Here is a 22969-nt window from a genome sequence, read left to right on the forward strand (position 1 = left end):
TGCATAGTTGATTTGACTCACCACAAACAGTTAAAGATACTTCGTGTTTTCCTTTGTGATTTGCATGGTTAACTCACCACAAACGGTAAAAGATACTGTGTTTTCTTTTTGACTGAAAGAATGGAAACTTGAAAAAACATGGCCATAATTAAAAAAAAAAATTAAGATTATTTTTCGCATTCAAATTTCGGAAAAATTGAAATTAGTTCAAAATCATAATTCTTTTATACGGGTATATAATTAACGGGTTATGCAAAGAATTATGTGAGTGTTGAGATCCCAGAAAATTATTTAGTTAGTCTGTTCTAAGATCAACAAAAGAAAAGAAGCAAGAGTGGACTGTAGTGAAAAATTATGATTTTAAGTTTAAGTTTTATTGTCTTTTTTTACATTTCTTAATTAAGGGTAGTGTTTAGTAAAATTACGTTGAGTTTAAATAAATAAATAAAATTATTCTACGTACGATATTAACCACAATAGTAACAACAATGGAGAAAAGGAATAACGGAGGCAACGTTAGGAGTAGGAAAATATTTGGAAAATGTGGAGTAAGATTATAAATTGTAATAGAATTGGGACTTGAAAACAATAAAAGTCTATGTTAGGCAAAGTATTTTAAGTAGTTTTTACCTTTTTTCATTAATTGAAAAAAAATTGACTATTTGATAAATAATTTGTTTTACTAGTTTTTAATATTTTTAGTTATTTTTTCCTTTTTATATTTAATATATTTATCAATTTTTTTTAAAAATAAATCATGATTTTTTTTATCATTTCAATTACTTCAACATCTAATTTTATTGAACACTTATAATTTAATAAGTTAATTTTTTAAGTTTCAATTATCTTTATAATTTTTAACTAATTTTTTAATTAGTTTTATCGAGCATAGGCAAAGTTCAGTTATATTAAAATTTTATAAAATTATGATTTGATTGTTTAAAAAAATTCTAAACATCATAGCTATAGTTCTAAAATTTAATTGCAATTCCAAACCTCAATTCGGTGCAACAAATCATACAAATGGACGCTTGAATAAATTAATAGTCTTTTCTATAATTTGTATTACAAAAATCAAGCATATTGCAAGCAAGCTAAGCAGGACTTCGCTTAGGCTTGTCCCTAGTCCCCATGTTAGAAAATATATATATTGAACTGCATGTGCATTTCACGTAAAAGGAATATTCACACATTTAAATAATCAATGGCATTGCCACGAGAGGGAGCAAGAGACATTTTCTTACAATTTTACGAGTATGGTGAGCAAAAATTACTACCTTTTTTTTTTCACGAATCTTTTATAGTATGGGTTCAAGGCGTCTCCTCCTTCAACAAATTGTTTTTTACTAACAAAAAAACAAAATGGTTGAGAATTTAGAGTTGCACGAGTGTTAGTGCAAGCAAATCATTTGAAGATATTGCAATTAAAATTTGGGTGAAATTTGCTAAATTAGACGAAACTTCTAGAAGTACAACAACATGTTAGCACGCATGTCCCACACGGTAAAAAAATATAATATGTTATTAATTAATGATAAGTAGTAGTAGTAATAATTACTACTATTTTTTTTTTTTTTGTGAAAAGGTAGAATATGTGTTACCTTTTTGTTATAAAAAAACGTTGCTTTTCTAATTTTATCGAAGTTGGAAAAAGGCAGAATATGATAAGTCAATAGTAATATGCAAGTATTGTTACTACACGCATATTGCATGGGTTTATATAAGACAATGCAATGGGAGGACAAAAAATAAAGGTAAGAAACTATATCTGTTTGATACACTAAACCTAGATAGAACAAGAACGCTGTAGAAAACAACAACGGTAATATGAACAATAAAAATAAAAATAAAAAGGAAAGAGTCAGTCATGAACTTGATTAGGAAATGCTTGGTTGAATTCTGAAAGAAGTAATTGAAATAGGAAAACAAAAACAAAAGGTTATAGGAATTTGGCTCGACTGCACATATTTAGAAAATTGATATTAAGAAATGGCTTTAAAGTTATAAATATATAGTATAGAAATTTGAAAAAATAATGTCATGTGAGTAGAGCCAGATCAGCGTCTGGGTTCAATCATGAAAAAAATGTTATTATGGTTATGGCACCTAAAAATTTGATGACAGACAGATTTGAAGTGCAGATAATAAGGGATATCCAAAAAATTTGCAGAATGGGTTATTGTTGTATGCCATATGCTGAGACTTACGAGTTTGAGCCTTTCAAATAATTTATGCATTTCAATGAACTTCCAGCTGTAGTATGGTGTGAACATTAGCATATGGTTGACTTAAGCAACATTAATTATTAATTATTTATATAAAATTTTGTCCCCTTCTCTTCTATTCATTCACCAATGGAAACAAATATGTACTCTTACAACTTTAAAAAATGATAATTAAAGAAAAACTCTGCCCAATCTTTCATCGATGAATCACTACGACTATAAACTATAAGAAATTAATATTTAGACTTCCAAACCTAGGAAGGAACTATTGGGTAAACGTAAACCAGTCACTATTTGCAGGTTGCTTTGTTTATTTTGTAATTTGTGCACGTTAGGATTAGGTATTTTGCAAGGCCGTTTCAAACTTAAGATTAATGAACTTTGTTTATCTAGCTTATTAAGTGCGTGTTTGGACATATATTTAATATGTATAACCAATAAAAATCATATTTAATATGCTAATCATAGTCTCAAGCTCTACTCTTGTATATATAGGGTATACAAAATTGTCTCCAACAAAAAATACATAAACTTTTTTTATGAAAAAATCCTTAAATCATGTGTTATCTCATAAAACTGTTATATATTTATTCTTAAATTTATTTTTCAGTTCCCTTTTGTAATTGGTTCTGGTAATTAATGATAAAAAAACTCTTAAGTCTAATTGACTTTAATGATTTGAATTAGTAAATAAAATCCAATAATTTATTTTGTCCTGATAAAATCCAATAGTTTATTCTTTAAAAAGGGGAAATAGAAAACTATAAAGCCGAAAAGGAAAAGTGTTTTGCCAGTTTTGGTCCACACACAAAAACTTTGTGAACATAAATGGATTGCTTGCAGCTAACACACCCACGTTAACTTTTTTTGTTGTGGCCCGTTTCAAATAGGCTAACTTTTTTGTGGTCCAAAATAGTTACAAAAACTTAGTTCTATTCGCTTATTACAACCCATTGTACATCGAGTCAACGCGAACCGAGTTAACTCGTTATTCATTTTTCCATGTAGGCTTGACAATAGGGTAAAACATGTGGAATTTGGTTCGACCCAGATTTATCTTTAATCATTTTTGGATCGATTAAATAATTATTTTGATCTTCTTTTTTATTTGTATTATTTATTTTAGTCTCTCTATTTTAAAAAGGGCAATGTTAACATGTGCCCTTAAGGCACATGTTAAGGAGTAATAAATGGCTCATGGTCCCACCTATTTTATTTTGGACAAAGAGAAAATTAACTTCAGTCAAATAAATATAAAAAAGTGTGTTTTTAATTTTTTTATGCCAAAATTACCCTCACTCATTTAACACATACTGTGTCTATTTTCTTCCTAGATTTTGTTAGTTTCCCGCTAATTTGTTCGAGAGTCTGTACTACTTCCATCATTTTGCACATTTCTTTTCAATTCCTCTCTACCACCATATGCTCTTATGAAAAACACATTGATAGATTGAATTATTAACCATGGATTTGTCTTTTCTTCAAAGCCCACATGCACAGTCTTTTCTTCGTAGCTCAAAGGCACAATATCAGGTACTTTTATCAAGCTTTTTTTTTTCTCCATTGCTCTCGCCAATCACATGTGTTTTTTGGACACTTGCAAAATATATATATATATATATATATATATATATATATATATATATATATATATATATATATATATATAGAGTTTTGTAATATATTTTTCTATTTATTATTTTTATTTGTAGATGATAAATAACACAATGGGTGAAGGTAATACTAGTACTAGAGATATGAGCACCATAAATAACACAATGGGGGAAGGTAGTACTAGTACTAGAGATATGAGCACCGATAAAATAAATGTTGATTTAAATGAATATCCAATTGAAGATATTTCTTTAGAGAATGGTTATTCAGGAACAGTTAGTGAACATTTTGATCATGATATTGTGGCAAATGATGTATTAGAAGTTGAGGAAATTGAAACTTATGAGAAAGAAAATATTGTGTCTTCTAGTCAGAATATTGAGATAAATGAATTTGCAGAAGAAGTTGATAGAGATGAAACTTATAATGAGACAAATATTGTTCCTTTTGTTGGTCAAATTTTTCTTAGCGAGGAAGAAGCATTTGCATTTTATAAGAGGTATGCATATCAGCATGGGTTCTCTGTTCGAAAAGGTAGATTCATCAAACGAAATGGAATTATGAGGAGGCGTGATTTTTTTTGCCATCGTGAAGGTAGAAGCTCGTTGAAAATCATAGAACCATTAAAAGAACAGAGAAACAGAGAATCAACAAGGTGTGAATGTAAAGCTTATTTAAGAATTTCATTGCAGAAGTCTCATGATATATTTCCAAGTGAGTGGCGAGTTACAAAGTTTGTTGTTGAACATAACCATGTTTTGCTAACCCAATCAGAAGTGCGTTTTTTACCGGCTAACCGAACTATCTCTGAAGATGATATTGAACGCATTTTCTTGTTAAAAGAAGGGGGGCTTTCAGTTAGACAATTGATGCGTGTCATAGAATTAGAGAAAAATGTGAAGCATGGTTATCTTCCATTTATTGAAAGGGACATTCGTAATCTTTTTGTGAAAACCAAGAAAAAAGTTGAAAGAAATAATGCCAAAGATCTTCTCAAGTACTGTGAGGATGCAAAAAAGAGTTGCTCTAAATTTCAGTATGCATATACACTTGATGAAGAGAGAAGGTTAGAGCATATTTTTTGGTCTCCTGCTTCTTGCTCTGATTGGTACCAAAAATATGGTGATGTTGTTGTGTTTGATACTACATACAAGGTCAATTCTTATGAAATGCCATTTGGGATTTTTGTGGGTATGAATAGTCATGGGAAGACTGTACTTTTTGGTTGTGCACTCTTACGAAATGAAACAATATCTGCATTTCGTTGGTTAATGAAGGTAACTTCTAAGCTTATTATTATTGTTTCTTTAATGATGGTATCTTAGTTTCTAATTAATACTTTTTTTAACGCTTCTAAATTTTCTTTAGACTTTTATATCTTTGATGAAGAAGCCACCAAAGACTATACTAACGGATCAAGATCCATGGATGAAAGAAGCAATTTCAAAAGACTTGCCATCAACAAAACATAGTTTTTGCATATGGCACATCACTTTTAAGTTTAGTAGTTGGTTTAATGCTATACTTCGGGACAAATATTCAAAATGGTGTTCTGATTTTTACGAGTTGTATAAATTGGAGACATGTGAAGAATTTGAGCATCAATGGCCAAAAGTTGTTGCTAAGTATAACTTGTAGTCAAATAAACATGTGAAAGGATTGTATGAAATCAGGAATTACTGGGCACTCGCTTATCTTCGTGACCATTTCTTTGGTGGGATGACAACTACCGGAAGATCAGAGAGTATTAATGCATTTATTAAAAGATTTATAAATTCTCACACAAGTTTAAGTGACTTTACAAAGCAGGTATGGTGTAATTGCCAATATATTAGTACTTTTCACTTCTAATCTTATACGTTGATTAATTTAAATTAATTTCAGGTTGATGTAGCGATTGATGATATTAAGCAAAAAGAAGACCATGACATAATGTTAGAAAAGTGCAAAAGAATTAACTTGAAGCTTATGTCACCCTTGCAAGAGCAAGCTCATGGTGTTCTTACAAGATTTGCTTTTCAGAAGTTTCAAGAGGAGTTTGAAAGGTCCACCCAATATTCAATTCATCATGAAAATGGTAATGAATTTGTGTTGCGGTATTATAAAGATGCTAATAGTAGAAAACACATGGTCTTTTGGGATGGTAAAATAGCTACATGTAGTTGCAAGTATTTTGAGTTTTGGGGTATATTATGTCGTCACATTCTCAGTATTTTTCTTCATAAAGATTGTCATGAAATCCCTTCTAACTACTTGCCGTCACGATGGCGGCTTCAAACATCACATGACGATGATGAAGTAGATCCCCAACAAGTCAATGTTGTCTTTGAGGAACAAGTCGATGTTGTTCACTGTCCTCCACCTTCCAAAACAAAAGGTCGTCCCAAACGAAGACGTCTTAAAGGTGGAAAAGAGCTATCACATAACATGAATACTTGTGGATTGTGCAAAGATGTAGGACATAATATTGTTACATGTCCTCTAAAAGAAAATACTCAATTTTCTGGTCACACAAACAAGAAGAAAAAAATTTGTAAAGATGCAAATTTAAATCCAATTCTTCTTCCAAAAGTTTAGGTACATATTTTTTCATTTCATTTATTAAATTCTTTAGATTTCTAGTTTAATATACTTTTGTAGGATTATGTATATCCGATAATTAATAATATTTTGTTTGTTTCTACCCTTTGTTTCTAACAGGAATATGTTGGCAATGTAGCATGTGGAATGATACTTCAGAGTTTAGAAAAGAAAGCTGATGTTGGCATAGGCATGAAGGCCCTGGATCTATTTTTTATGAGTTTTTTATTTTAATTAAACATTTGAACCTCTTTTTGGATATTTTTTGTATTGGAATGGTATTATTTCATTTGAATTGCTAATATATTTTGAATTAGTTTTTATTATTTATTTAAATTAAAAAATTCCAGCAATGTTAATGAAGGGATGAAAAAATACTTTTATTTTGCAAAAGATGCTACGCAGGTGCTTCATACTCAGTAAAGAGACAAAAAAGTCAGAAAAAAAGAAACTCTTCAGTTTAGCAATTTTGAGGCGCGTGTATTTAAAGTAGGAAGTTCAAAAGCACACTATGTGTGTCATATAGTTGAGGGTAATTTTGTCTTTAAATTTTTTATGAGACACATTTATGATGCTGTTTTTTCCAAAGTATAATAAGTGGGGACCAACCATCATTTATTACACATTAACATGTGCCCTCACAGCACCCTTTTAAAAATATTCAATTTATTTTTTTTCAAAAAAAATTTAATGTTATCCTTCGGTTTAATTTCATTAACATCATCAGTGTTAATTTATACAAAAGGACAAAATTGAACATTTTTAAATAAAATAAAATAAAAAATTTTAAATAATAATATATATGTTCTTATCCATTCATGGTCTTTTACGAAATATAACCCAAATTTATTCATAAAAAAGAAATAGAAAATAGGTTTAATTACAAAAATTATCTTCCTATTTTTCTCATTTCATTACATCAGTTTTCCTATTTTCTAATTTCCTATCGATGCCCAGGAAAAAAAAATTGTAAAAGCTGATGATTAGATTAAAATATTGACCATCACATGTCTGCATCTAATTGATTGTTTAAGAGGTATTTATATGTTTAAAAAATATTATTATTACTAACTAAAGTAATTAATTATTTACCTTATTTCCAATTTATCCTCATCAATTAGATAACTAATAATTATCTTGAAAATAATTATTCCAATCCTAAAACTTAAACTTCATCCACCTAAAATCCCTAACTTTTTCATTATCAAAAATCTCTAATTCTCAAAATTAGCAACACAAATCCAAACTGAACAAACAAGAACATGAGACCTGTGAGGTTATTAATCTCCTCCTTCTCGTTGGTGTTCGTTGAGTTTTTAGGCTTCGGAAACAGTGTTAGGCAAAACAAGGAGGTGGCAAACGCGGAACAGTGTTAGGCAATAGGAGATGGGACACACATTCAATGGCAAAACAATATAAAAACTTAGCAACTTACTTACCAACTGTATAAAGATGAATATTTTTATAAACAAATTTATATGAGCTTTTGGACTCAACTTATCATAGACCACCTTGGCCAGAGCTTAATTTGGAGCAATTCAAATGTTACTAGTCTTAGAATATGTTTGGTTTTCTTTCTGGAGTATTCCAAATTCAGTTTTGAGAGTGAACTCATGACATATTTAGTTACCTTTTAAAGTAGTTTGCATTAGCCTATAAACTGAGTTTTGTAGAAGCAAGACTTAGATTATTTCTGCAAATTCAGTTTACAATCTTAAATTTAACCCATGGTTAAGTTTACAAACTTTAATCCAAGCACAGACTTGGGCTAGATGTAACCAAAGGTACTTGTCGAATCGAGTGGGAGTAGAGATTTTTATATCGGTAACTAAAATTTTACACGCAAAGAAAAGTAGTTCTATAATATTTACAAATCTTCATCCTATAACTGAGATATTAGTAAACTTAATTATCATAAATTTATACATATCCCTGATCTAGACGTTTCAAAATTCGAAGGCATGTAACAAATAAAACTTGTCCCTGATCCACACTTACCACGGTTTTCCTAGGAATTCCAAAAGATCATACACATGAAGACATTCTATATTAGTGTTACCTAGGAGCTGCCATATTCGATATTATCCCAGCTTCCGAAGCTGTTTGTTCCATGTCTCCTCTGTGATTGTTCACCATGATGAGAATCTGCAAAGCTTCTTGATTCATGTCCACCCTCGAATTTAATCTCCATTATCCTTCTAACGGCTTCCGCCATGTCTAACCGCCACTGAGGGTTGCTTTCAGTGCAAGCAGCACCAATGTGGAGGAGTTGCTCCATCTCACCAAGCCAATTCCTAGAGCCTGCAATCTCAGGATCAAGCACTTCTGATTCCCTTCCCTCAGAGATTGCAGTTTCCACCCATTGCACCACATCAGCCCCACCCTTTCCATTGCTGAGATACTGAGAAGGGAACCTCCCTGTCAGTATCTCAATTATCACAACACCAAGACAGTAAACATCGCAACTGCGCGAAACCTGGCCTTGTTGTGCTGCCTCTGGTGCCTTGTAAGCGAATAGTGTTTGTGCAATGGTTGAAGGGTTAACCATGTGGCTGAACCCGTAATCTACAAGCATTGGTTCATTGTCTGGTCCAAGGAGAACATTGCTGGACTTGAGATTCCCGTGTGGAAGATCCGAGGAACCAAGTACTGTGTAAAGATAATGCATTCCTTGCGCGATTCCTCGTACAATCTTCAAACGAGCAGGCCAATCTAGCTCAACATGAGATGCTCCCCTATCACCTGCAAATATAGTGAAATTCTATGATGCTTTCGGAAATGTTAAGAGTTTTAGTACTGTCATTAAGAAATTCTCTTTCTCTTGATATGTGCAAACTCATTTAACTTTTGGCGCAAAATATAACTGTACCGTGATCATTGGATTAATTTCTCTGAATACCATAGTAACTCGGTTCTTGTGTTTGACAAGAGCTTATTTAAAAAATGTCAATTAAGTCGTGTATCTAATTGATGCATCTTACCATATTTGAAAAGGACAAAACTTAGATACAGTTCTTTGAGTATTTTGTGTTGTTCTCTTATCAGAATTAAAGTTTTTTTCCTAATAAGTGACCTATGTTGATTTTTAATACAAACCTTTATTATGCAGACTCCAATTTATATCAGAGAACTATCCTAAAAGTATATCAATGAATTCTGCATCTAAATTTTGTATATGTGAAAATGTTGAGTTGAACTTGAAGAAGTTAGGAAAAATAAGTGTTACCATGCAGAGAAAACAATAAACTGCCTCTTGGAACATACTCAGAGATGACTAGTTTCTCATCCTTTCTGAAATGATAAGCTAAAGGTGTCAATATATTCCAGTGTTTAAGCATTGTTAGCTTCCTCATCTCTGCATCAAAATCATCTTTCTCCAAAACATTCATCTCTCTAGTTCTTTTCACCACCACTGCCACTCCATTAGCCAAGACGGCCTTGTAAGAAGATCCAAAGCTTCCATTTCCGAGCACTTCCGCGGCCGCCCTCATCAAATCGGGCATCCCAAACACGCCCTTCTCGTTGTTCACCATCACAAGCTCTCCAGCGTTTTTGCTCTGAGAAGATATACATCCCCTTCTGGAAGATGATTTTTTCACCGGTGTACTTGAAGTTGAAGCTGTGTCCAAATCCCTTTTCACTGGTGCAGTCACTTGAACTTCCACTGAACCTTCATTCGCCTCTTGTCCAACTGTGCCAAAATTCTCCTCCTTCTTTCTCCTTGATCTCACGATTAAAAACACAACTAGTGAGACAAGAAACACACTTGCTAGTATAATGCCAGCAACCTCAAATGAGCTACTTCTATGTGGCACAGAAGGCACATCATCACCAACAATGGGACTAGGGCTTGGGGGCTCCATTGTCTTTTCACATGATTTCCCTAACTTTTCATCACAAAGACCAGAGTTCCCTGAAAAAGAACTCACATTGAATCTCAACAAACCAGCAGGGATTCCACCTTCCAATTTGTTGTTGGAAACATTGAATTTCACCAAGGATGGGTTACTCAGATCAGGAATATTTCCAACAAACTGGTTGTTCTCAAGGTGCAACTCCATGAGCTGAGGAATTTCGACCAGCGATGATGGAATCTTCCCCGTGAATTGGTTATCAGCAAGCCACAGTTTCTTCAAAGACCTCATTCTCTGGAAATAATCCATGGGAATATCCCCAGAAAACTTGTTTCCTTGCAAATACAAGGCCTTCAAGAACCCGATTCTGTGGAATTCAGGCATGGAACCTGAGAAAGCATTGTTGTTGAGGCTGATGGTTCGAAGACCCTTGAGTTCAAGCAATGGATCAACGTGTATTTCCCCTGCTAACCCGATTCCTCCAAGGCGAAGCCCCGTTACAACGCCGTTGTTGCAGGCAACACCTTCCCATTGATCTTCTTCACTGCAAGGTGCAGAACCGGGGACCCAAGTATCCAAAAGTTCAGGATTGGAGAATGAACTTTTGAGACTCACCAAAGCTTCAGCTTCTGTCATGGAATATATCGCAGGCAAAGTGACGATGATGATGAGAGTTGGCTGGAGGATTATTGCCGGAGCTATGGCCATTACTTTGTTATTGACAACTATGGAAAGTGATTTTGATTTTTTCTTTTCTTTCGGGTCATTGCTTTCTGCTATTTTCTTGTGACCCCTAGCATGCATGCATTTGCATGGTGAGGGGGTCTCTTTAGGGAGAGTGCAAAGAGAGCCTCACAATGATACAACCCTCTAGGGAAGAGAGAGAGAGCGAGTTGGAGTTTTGGTTGAACAAGTCAAGACCGCTATATAATTAATTAATTATAGTATGTTACTGGTATTGTGCCCGTTTGTGTTCCAAATATTAATGTTATTGTTGGTGTAAAACAAATACGTATCTATTTTATCGGTAGTTAATAAGTATCTAATTGTTATCCTGATCTAGAACATAGATATCTCTTTTATATGAAACAATCTTATTTAATTATTTAACAGATTGATAATCTTGGTTGAGTTGAGTAAAATTGATTATCAACAGTAAAATTCTTCCTTTTTTAAGTATAGTACCTATTTATTATTAGAGTGGGACTACCAAACTTATGCATATTTGATATACATTAGATGAACGAAACTTACCTATGAATTGAATCATTCAGATATCTCTATTCTGTAGGATTAAATTCTTGAGAGATGAAATATTTTCCAAAATAAGTACAGGTCGATGATAATAGCCATATATATATAGGAAAGACATAAAAAACTAAATCACAAACACAATGATGTCAGTGATTTGAGTTATAAATTGAAAGTTCAGTTAAATAGGAAAAGCTATTTTCAACGTTCATTATTTTATCATCAAGATTTTACTTAATGGAAGTAAGTTATTTTGCATGATCTGTGAGTATTATATTACCTATGATAAAAAGTACCCTTGATCTAAACAAACCAATGCCTCTAATGGCAAAATGCCGTTAATTTGATTTTTCTTAAAACACCCTTCTCAACTTTTTAGATTAGATCACATAGAATTATATGGGTCTTGGGCCTTGTGTTTTTGCATCAGAAACCTTCGAATAAGCACAATGGAGTATGATTGATATTTGACAGAGACATGCCTCCATATGGAAGAAGAATATTAAAAGAAAAATACAAAACTCAAAGATTAAAAAGATTACAGCTTTTGTCGATATAGAAAGAAAAAAAATTGGTCAGTAGTTTCCTTACGTGAAATATAAAGATTTGAAATTCATAATTTAGAAGTTATATTTACATGAAAATCTTTGATATAGATACTGCACAAACTTGATAACAATTGTAAACAGAAAGACATATAAGGGGGAAAGAGATTTATTAAAACAGAAAAATAAAAAGATGATGGTTATTCAACTTTTGATGATGAAAATGCTGCATATTTTTGTGCAACTATTATTGTTCGGTGGAATTAGGTGTAGGGTACATTCTTAAACGACCCAAAAGTTAAGAGGATATGATTATAAAATTAGATCTGTTTTTCACTCCTTGTTTTTCTCTTCCAACCTCCATTTTTTTAAAAGTTGTACTTCCTCGGAGACTTTATTTTAATGTCTAAATTAAAAGTATGACTTGATTTTTATTATAAGATCTACTCTAAAATGTCTCACGTATTTTTTACAAAAATATTTTTAATTAAAGTCAATTCTAGAATAACATGACACTAAAGGAAATATAATCCATTAATTTTTTGTTAGTCTTGTTCATATTAGAAAAAATACTAATTCATGACAAATTTAATACTCTCAATTAAACTAAATAATTATATCATGAGGTTATTGAAATGTCTAATAATGATTAATTTTATTTTACATATAGTTAATAGTATTATAAGGTATGGTTATACTGAATTATTATTTTTAATGCAAAGTGCTTAACTCATTTCATTAATAATCAAATGATGAATACAATTTGGAATATGCATGCTATCAAAAGAATGTGGACTAACAAAAAATCTAGATACCCTAACAAAGTTGCGAACAACTAGATTAGCTTGTCTACTTATCAAACTATGAGTTGTTTATCAAGGCAAGTGTGTTCTTGCAAGCTCTAATAACAGTACCCAATTCGTTTTCCATGAATGTAGGTGCTTGCAGACCTTCAAAGAGATGCTTACAATCCATTTCAAAAACAACATTTTGCAAATTCAGCTCGCACATCAGTACTTTTAGCCATTCTTGCAGCCACATATTCACCTCTGAATTTCAAATGCAATGCAAGCTCCACGTCCATACATATATACTCTCCTCCTGAAAAAGTGATGATTAATATTGTATTTCAGAGTACCTGTAAGTATATATAAAGTATTATATACTTCTTCCGTCTCAAAAAATAAATATCGTTATAAATTATTTTATATAGATAAAATAAACTATTAAATAAATAAAATAATAATAATTTTAGAAAAATAATTAATATTACATTGAAAAACTAAAATAATACTTATTAAATATATTAATAGAAAAAGACAATTGATATTACATAAAAAAAAATACGACATTTATTTTAAGATAAATTTTTTGTTTGATATTTATCTTGGGAGAGAGAATATGTTCAAGTTGTACCATCAAAGTTTTTCCAAACTAGTTCTCATTTATTACTTGTGAGTTGTGAGGGTAGATGGGCAATGTGCTATCCATAATAACGACGGTAGCTTTACATCTCACTTAATTTATTTATTTATTTTTTATTTCATTATCTATTAGATACACAATTTATCTCTGTTTTTTTTTCTTCCTGCAACTATATAATAGACCATCTTAGGTTTGAAATTGTTATTTTCGCAATTTATACAGTGATTTCCATGTGAATGGCAGTAGTGGAAGTGTGTAAGTGTAACCCAACACAAAGTCTTGGTCAACACCGAAAGCAAGCTAAAATTAAGGAGAGCAATAATATTTTGTCCAATTGTTTAATACTTGAGCGTTATATTATAAGCGCGCAGAGTATTATGGTTATATATGGATGCAATTGGGATGGGGTGGTCTCACATAGCAGCTTTCAGCACATGTTTTATTGGATGAATATTTGTCATTTTATACTTGTATGAGCATTCGTTTGATAGTCATTTGTAATTTTCTTATATATGTGAGTATTTAAGGATATTCATAAATATTTAATCAAATATAAAATTTTAAATAAAATAAAATAAAATAAATTTGAAACATATATTTATATTAAAAATAAATATTTTAAAAATTCATATTAACAGTAAAGAAATAGAATACATTACTTTATGTATTATTAAAATAATATTTAAGAAATTTCAAGTTTTGTATACCCACAAGTCTTGTTACCATAGTATTTTCTTCCGTCCTAGCTATTAATAAGCAAATAGAGAAAATTCTAATTTTATTTTACTCATGAATACTTATTAAGTTGTCTATTTTCAATCTGTAGCGAAATTTACCTGAGAGTATGAATTTTTTGTCATCCCCAACAACATTTTTTAAAAAAATAGAAAAAAATTAAAATTTAAAAATTATTTTTTAATTTATTTTCTATTACAACATATTGAAATAAGTATGTTTTATAAAAATAACTATTAAAATTATTGGTGAATATAAAATGATATAAAATATATTTATATGATATTTTAAAATTTGTAGACAAAATATATTTTTAAGTAATTATAATATTCAATTTATAAGTTATTTATAAACTGTGCTTGCAAATCTAACATTTTATCGATAATTAAAATAGATGGCGTAATTAATGTATTATTTGAAATAAATAACCTAATATTAAAAAGATGGTTTAAAAGAGGAATTATGTTCAAATATTAAGTATAAATAATGAAGACAGGCCAGTATTTTGACTGTGTGAATGTTGTTTTTTTCTTATTTATAAGATGGGATGAAAGAAAATTTTTAATTAAAGTAATACGGATAGAAATAGAAAAAAAATATAATAAATTGTAAGCTATAAATTCAAACATTAAAGTTAAAAAAATGTTATCAATATCAAAATTGAGCTCAATGAATAATGTGGTCCCTCTCATTTAGTGAATGTTTAATTTTAAAAAAAAAGAGATGTTTACATTTATCATCTGACTATGTCAATAATAAGATTATAAGATCATCTTTAAGAGAAAATAACTCTAAAAAAATATAAAAAATTATCAACTAGTGAGATAAGTTTATTTATTGAACACTTCTATCTTAACTAGTTAAGCTTATGAGTCAGTTAAACAATAAGTTATAAGTTAATTAAAATGTTTTGTCAAAAATAATTTTTTAACTTATTTTAAAATATTTTTCACTTAAAAAATGAAAGAAATTAATTTTTTTTTCTAATAGCACCTCTTATTTATTAGTATCAACCATAAACAATTAAAAATTTTACAATTATAGTTTAACTCTTTTAATAAAATTATTTTCACCAAGTATATTTATTTTGTTATTCTAATGTATATAATTAACAAGTTTTTTAAAAGTATATATATTAACTTAAATGACAAAGAATCTGAGATGGAGAAAATAGTAGTATTTGTTTAGAGATAAAAGATAGTTAGGAAAAGGTTAAGAGAGTCTGCTTTTTCTAGTTGTTAACTCTACGGTAAGAAAAAATAACCACAAGCCCGTGAAATTAACGTCACGTGTTTATTTATACTTGACCAAGATCGCATAGCATTTGCCCTATCTCGAAGAAGATAGAAGATGTCCTTTTGTTTTTAGTCATGATTTTTTGGCACTCATGAATATAAAATATTTAATTTATACTCTTATTTTTTATTTTTTTTTCTTTATTTTTATTAAATCATATAAATTATCATATTTATATTTTTTTATTTATCTCTCTGAGAGTGAAAACTAGCATTGGGTGTAAAAAAAAAAAACTCTTTTTTTATAATGATAGAAGGTGATAGGTGTCTCTCATTGGTTGGTATAAATTAAAGTCAAGTTTTATGCCTGTGTTAGGTGTTTGTTTGCTGAGACTATTCAAAGTTGGTGGAAATTCAAGTCAGGTTGCTGCCCGACATTATTGTATATTGGGCTCATCTTCTTGCCATTAACTTTCTTCCGCAATTTGTTCCTCAAGCACGGGTCATCTAGCTGCTCCACAAAAAGGGTCAAACAAAAAAAAATAGTTTTCCAAAAATATATAAAAAATATATTCAAATCACGTGGTATTAAGGCTTATTGGATTAAGTGTTAAGTATAACTTCATCAAAAAAAAAGTTTCAAGTTTGTGTTCTTTAGATGGAGAAAATAGACTCAAATGTTTTTACTTTAAGGATATTGGTTAAAGAAATTATTGTTGAAGAGTTGCATTTAAATTTTTTTAACTTGTATCCTAATGACATTTATTAGCATTTTTCTTACCTTTAAATAAGAATACACTTAAAATTTGTTTTCTGCACATTCTTAAGATTTCAAAAAGACCAAATGTAAAATTATATTTTTAGTTTGGTATTTTTTTACATTTCGAAAAGTTAATCCAAAATATAATTCTATAGATTTGGTGCAATAAGCAATTATTAGGTGTAAAAAGCAACTACCTAAGTTCATCTAACTTTGATCAATTCTAACTCCTCATTTTTTGACATCTAAAACACTCCATCAAAATTCATAATTTTTTTATCTCTATTTTTTATCATATCAAGTCATTTATCATATCAATATTTTTATCTCTATCTCTCTCAATGTGTATATTGGTTTTTTATGTCAAAAGAATTTTTTTTCCTTCTGACTATGACTTTGAAACACGTCTGTTAATTTGATTTGGTCTGCTAGCACAGGCCCACATGATTTGATCAAATTCAAACTAATCACAATCAATTAACTTGATTTAATTTAGGTTTGTAATTTTTTTTATCAAATTCAAATTCTTTTAGTTAAAATAGTTATGTTTAAATTTATTGGGTTTATATTTATTCTAGTTACAATAAATTTTTGAAAGACTGCATGAAGATTTTTTTTTTTTTAAAACCACAAATATTTTCTGAGTATTTATTTAATACAGTTATATATTTAAGATTTGAATTAATAAATTTTTTTTAAAAGAAACTTTTAAAGTACTTCAATTTTTAATGGGGGTTTACACTTGAGTTAGTTGAAAATTATTTGAATTACTAAAATCTCTAGCGATTGTAAATATTATCTTCCTGACTATAGAAAATTTCCTTTAAAAAAAAAAAAACTATAAATCTTGAGATAAAAGTCAACACTCACTCACCTGCTAAGATTCTAACAGACATTAAAAAATGGGTTTGATATTTGATGATAATTCGGTTTAAAACCTAAATATCTAAAACACGTATAAACTAAGCATAAAACTGGAAAACTACAAAATTTTCAAACCTCAAGGATAAAAATGAAACAACTTAAAAAAAATATTTCATCCGATTCTTAATAATCGTGAGGTAAAAATAAATAATTTATCTCAAAATAATTATCATTTTAGTTTTTTAATTTAATATTAATTATTTTTTTTCGAATTATATCATTTATAATATTAACTATATGGGTTACAGAAATTGAAAATAAACTAATAAAGATAAGATTAAAGGTTTAAATATTTTTTTCGTCTCTATTGTATTTTTATTTTTGTTCTTGTAAAAAATGTTTTAATCATTTGTAAAATATGTTTATTTTGTTTTATTCCTTAAAAACTTTAAATAGTTCTTTGAAAAATAAAAATAAAAAATATTTTGAATGATAAAAAGTATTATTTAAAACGCTTTAACAGGGAAAAAATAAAATAAACACGTTTTATAAAAGACTAAAATAAAAAGAAATACAAAAACAAAAACCCAAATTAAAAGCCACAAAGCTCATATTCCAATAGTTGCAGAGCTTGTCTGGTTGCTAGAGCCTAGAAGATATGAAATGCATTTTTATTTGATAAAGTAAATAAAGAATTGGATAGTAGCAAAACACTTGTAATTACTATAGCACAGTAATAATAGCTTCTTATCTCACAGTAATTTCACCCAAAGATTATCCCTTGTCATCATCATCACTGCCTCCTTTCATAAGTATATATCATTGTATCACTATGGTCTCCATTATTAAGCACCCTTACATCGCTCCTTCTACCATCACATTTTTAAATGACAGTTTTGTTAGTTGTGTAAATTTATATAATTAGTTGTGTAATTATTTGATGAGCATTAAATATTGAATAAGATATATATATATATATATATATATATATATATATATATATATATATATATATATATATATATAAACACTTATAATCTTAAGTATTAATGTTAATATTCAATTTTCGTTACAATTTTTTTTATTACAAAATAAAAATATTAAATATTTTTTTATTTTTTAACTATTAAACATGTCTAATTTAAATTTTGTATTTTTATAAATATTAAAGATAACATTATTTTATCTATCATTTTCCTTAATTTTAAATCAGATGAGAGGGATGGAGAACACGGACCACCCGTGTTTTTTATGACAATATGTGATGGCCCGATGGTTCCATTCATTTAAGAATAATGCTTTCTATATAGTATTTTTCACAATGTTTTTTATACACTGTTTTTCCTTGTGTTTATTACGTTGTCTATCTCATTATATTTTTTTTCTGTCCTTGTCTTATTTTCCTATTTTATACATTGCATAATTCATTATTTTATTGTAAAAATTTAATATATAAATAAGTAAATAATACATGAACAAATGCATTAAGTTACCAAATTATATATAATACATTTATTAATTTTATAATAATTATCTCATAAATCATATTAACAATAATATTTTTTATTAGTTAATAATATAAAGTTTGTGACACTATCAATACATCTCTATTAAGCTATATAAACAATACTACTGCTCATCCAACAGGAGCCTTGAGGCGGGAAAAATAAAACCCACAGATACGATAAATTTCAGAGAGAAATGAGAAAGCGATGCATCACTACTCATCAATCATCAGTAACATGTTGGGAAAAAAATATTTGTGAAAGTTAAATATTTTTTATTTTTTCTTAAAAGTTACCTTATCTGGTCTTTTTTTTTTCAAAATATATATGGTTTTGTTAATGTATATCTATTTAAGTTTTTAGATGAAATATTTTACTAATATATAGCTTTAGTTTTTTTTTAAAAAAATAGATTAAAAATATAATTTCTGGAAACATCTCCTATAAAAGATAATCACGTATACGTTAATTAAGTAGAAACATATATATATAATTGGAGAAAATGAAATGTAATATATAGCGTAGTAGAATTTTCAATACATCTTCAAGTTGCCGTAAAAGGAAAGGAATATTTGTAGCATTGCTTATCACGTGCTTGTTTCCTAAGGATTCACGACACGAGTCTCAAGGAAACGTGATTCACCCGCTTATGTGGATCCCACACACGCGTTTATTATTGTCGTGCCACTCTCCTCACGTTGTTAACTAACACTAAAGCTTGTTCGAAACCAAATCAAATGGAGCCTAAAATTAAAAATCGATCCAAAAATAAAGACAAGTTTTAGATTTCTTTTTTGTCATCAAATTATGTATTTTATAAAAACTTTAAATATTTTTCTTCTATGAAATATAAATTATTTATTTACTCCCACTAAAAAAAATATGGGTCTACCATTGATCATTATGATCATTAAATTTCTTCCTCATATGTATATCTAAGATTAAAACTTTTAATTGAGTTGCCAAAATAACTTTACATTAATTAATCCGCACGTCTTATGTTTCTATTTACCTTTTTGCATAATGGTTCTAGCTTTTAGTTTTTAGCTAACATTTTCGCTTCAAATTATTTTTTACCAAACAAAATGTAAAAAATATTTTTTTTTATCTAGTAATAAGTTATATTGAAAAAAAAAATAACTTGTGTGGTGGCTGTCGACATCAGCTTTAAATTGTAGAAACAATTAGAGGAATAACTCAATTTAAAGCAATCTTGCATGTGATATACTCACAAAAAAAATATTTATAAGCATTTCAAGAGTTTAATTTTAAAAATTAATTTGTCCAACATTATATTCCTCTTTCACCCGTGTATAAAAAAAGTGTATATTGTCTTTTACTAAATTTAAGCTTAATGGAAAAGAATGAGTTTGATCATACATCCTTAGAGAAATTGTAAATTTTAAATATGATTAAATCTTATAATGAGATTAGTCACACAATAAAATACTTACACTCACACTATCGAGAAGTCTCTCCCTTTCCATTAACCTTTGTGTGCTCGTTGATATCCTATGGGTATACCTTCACACACACAATGTCGAAGTTGGACCCAAATTGACCACTTGAGAAGAAGCATTACAGAGAGAAGAAAAAAGCCATTGATTTTAGTTTAAAATTAATCCATTTGATTTGCAGTAAAGTCAAGTTTCATAATTGAAACTAGTTTTATATAGTTTATTTGTTAAAACTAAGATCAACTCAGATCAAGATGTATGGATTGAATATTTAGGAACATATATGCAATTTCCCTTTCATTTTATATATGCAATGCATCAAAACAAAAATATTTCATTTAGGGAGAGATTCTTGTGTTTTGGAAGGAGAGAGGATTGTCAAATGATGTTTGATGTAATCTATACTAATGTTATTCTTGATACAAAGTCAATGAACTATATCATCCCAAGTCAGGCCAGTTTTCACAAAGTAATAAATAAACCGCAATCAATTCATAATTGTTTAAAACAAACCAAGAGTATCAGACCTTAAGCAAAGGGTTAATGTTGCTTTGAATAGCTTTACTGAATTTCATCTTTAGAGTTTCTGCATTGGAATTGTATCCTTCCTTTAAAACTACAAATATAACTAGTTGTTCTGGGCCTCCATTTGAACTTGCAACACCAACTGTAGTTGTCTCCAAAATGCATTCATCTGCTCCATCACAGACACACTCAATTTTTATAGAACTTGTCTGCATATCAGAAATAGAAATTTCAAAGTTAAAAGAACAAACAGTCCAACAATGGCAAGTAATAGCAAGAATCATGTAAGTTTTAAGAATTTTTGATATATCTATGATCAGTTAGAGAGTATTACATTGTTACTAAGTCGAGTAGATCATGGACATGAAAAGTATGATAGAATTCTCACACCATATGTGTAAAGAATGGAAGATAAATCATTCTTAATAATTTTAAGAATTTATGAAGAATCCACTATCATTTAGAGTATCTTCCATTTTACCAAGTTCATGCAGACCATGGACATGAACGATATAGTATTCTCACATCCTATGTGTAACAAGCAAACCTATTCTTCAAAAGTTTCATCCCCCAGTCCGTGTGTGTAGAACTCTTTAAATATAGATCCAATGTTTTTGCAGTTGTGACAGATCCAATGTACAAGTATCATAACATCTTTCGTGAATCATATGAAGTTGTGACAGATCCAATGTTTTTGCAATTGTCCTATGTACAAGTATGTCTTTTTCTTTCTGTTCTATGAATGAATAAGAGTATATCTTGTTACTAAATAAAACTACAATTAGCTTCAAGATATTACATCATTGGTGCATGAATGCTTTGTTATAGTTGCAACATGACTATATTTTGGGTAATTACCCTATTGGAAGGAATGATGCCGCCCAGCTTTCTGCATTGCAAATCTTGGTTGAGATTGGATTTGTTAGAAGACCTGAATCATGCGCGTTAGTGATTTTTGATGTTCATCTTGTTATGAACTTTTTCTCAATAGTGTTTAGCTTCTCTTGATTGATGTTTTGGTTAGGGAACTTGTTATTTTTTTCTTTAACATTTGATCAGTGATAAATATGATTTTTAATTTATGAAGAGAAGTTTGGATCCTTTTATTTTCATTTGTTTAACAGATTTTTTTGAGATGAAAATCGAATTTTTTAATGATAATTTTTTTAAAAAATACATTCTAAGATGGTTCTAAAAAAACTCGTCTTAGAAAAATAACCTTCTAAGACGGGTTTTTGTGAAAACCCTCTTAGAATCCTTAAATTTTTAATATTTTTTTTATAAAAAAATGATTCTAAGATGATTTTTTCAAAAAAAAATAACTGTCTTAAATTTTTTTTTATAAGATGATTTTTTGTGAAACCGTTGTCGAAAGTCCTTGACTTTCAACAACGTCGACTTCAAAGACGATTTAAAATCGTCTTTGAATATGCATTACAACCATCGTAGAAAACATTTTTTCCAATAGTGTAGCAAGTTTAATTCAAAAAAAAATTAATTCAAAAGCAACTTTTAAGTTTTCTGTATTAGTGAATTAGCTCTTGATAGTTTCCAAAATCATTCTTCTAACAATAAAATTTGAAAAAAAAAATCTTTAAACACCTGTCTAATGTTTGTTTAGGTTCTTAATTCAAGTATGTAAACGACATTACATTGATCTTAACAATCTTCTTATAGCCAAGAATCATCTTGAGTAAATAATTTTAGAAGAATCTTGAGTTGTACACTTGTACATAATAGGCCAAAGAAATCAAAGGTCACAATTGAAACCCTTCATATGATTTTCTTACGGACTTCAACTTCTACCCGCTAACTGAAACACAATACAAAAGAAAATATAAGCTAAACATTTCATGAGAATATCTTTGTCCGAATCTGAAAAATATTTATATTTCACATTATATTTCAGTTAATTTTTAATTATTTTTAGTAACTGAAAAAAAAAATTAACAATTTTTTTAATAACTTCTAGCGTTTTTTTAAATGTTATTATTAAAACAACATTTTTTAAAATATTAATTTCTAACTTTATATATATATATATATATAATATATTTATCAAATTTTCTACTTATCATTTTTAAATAAATCATGATTTATTATTTTTTTAATCATTTTATATTTTTCAATTATTAAATTTATCGAATACTTATAATTTAATAAATTAATTTTTAAGCTTTTTAGCTAATTTTTTATCTTCCAATTAGCTTTCAAGCTTTAAGCGAATTCTTCATCTTCTGACTAGCTTTAAGCTAATTCTTCATCTTCTCACTAGCTTTCCAAAGTCTGAAGTCCAAACATACCTTAGTGCATCCCAACGTTCAAAATCAACAAAGGAAGAAAGCTCTCAACGACTATATTCTTCGTTGTTTGTAAAAGCCTTAGTCTCCAAAT

At 29.0% G+C, this 22969-nt stretch overlaps 1 protein-coding gene, 1 long non-coding RNA gene and 1 pseudogene across 2 annotated transcripts; 1 reads left to right on the forward strand and 2 right to left on the reverse strand.

The window, feature by feature from the left end:
* Nucleotides 1-4003: 4003 nt before the first annotated feature.
* Nucleotides 4004-6654, forward strand: LOC106796360 (protein FAR1-RELATED SEQUENCE 11-like; annotated as a pseudogene).
* A 1789-nt stretch (nucleotides 6655-8443) lies between these two features.
* On the reverse strand, nucleotides 8444-10981 carry LOC100814059 (pollen receptor-like kinase 3). The gene is made up of 2 exons (XM_003548322.3): nucleotides 9646-10981; nucleotides 8444-9161 (listed from the first exon to the last, which is right to left on the reverse strand). Exons 1-2 carry the CDS (start codon nucleotides 10979-10981, stop codon nucleotides 8479-8481), a joined length of 2019 nt encoding a protein of 672 aa, XP_003548370.3. The 3' UTR covers nucleotides 8444-8478.
* A 9528-nt stretch (nucleotides 10982-20509) lies between these two features.
* On the reverse strand, nucleotides 20510-21604 carry LOC121173759 (uncharacterized). Its single transcript, XR_005889112.1, has 2 exons — nucleotides 21434-21604; nucleotides 20510-20784 (listed from the first exon to the last, which is right to left on the reverse strand). It is a non-coding gene; the product is annotated as an uncharacterized lncRNA (long non-coding RNA).
* Between the last annotated feature and the right edge of the window lie 1365 nt (nucleotides 21605-22969).

Source organism: Glycine max, chromosome 16, assembly GCF_000004515.6.
Source record: "Glycine max cultivar Williams 82 chromosome 16, Glycine_max_v4.0, whole genome shotgun sequence".
NCBI lineage: Eukaryota > Viridiplantae > Streptophyta > Magnoliopsida > Fabales > Fabaceae > Glycine > Glycine max.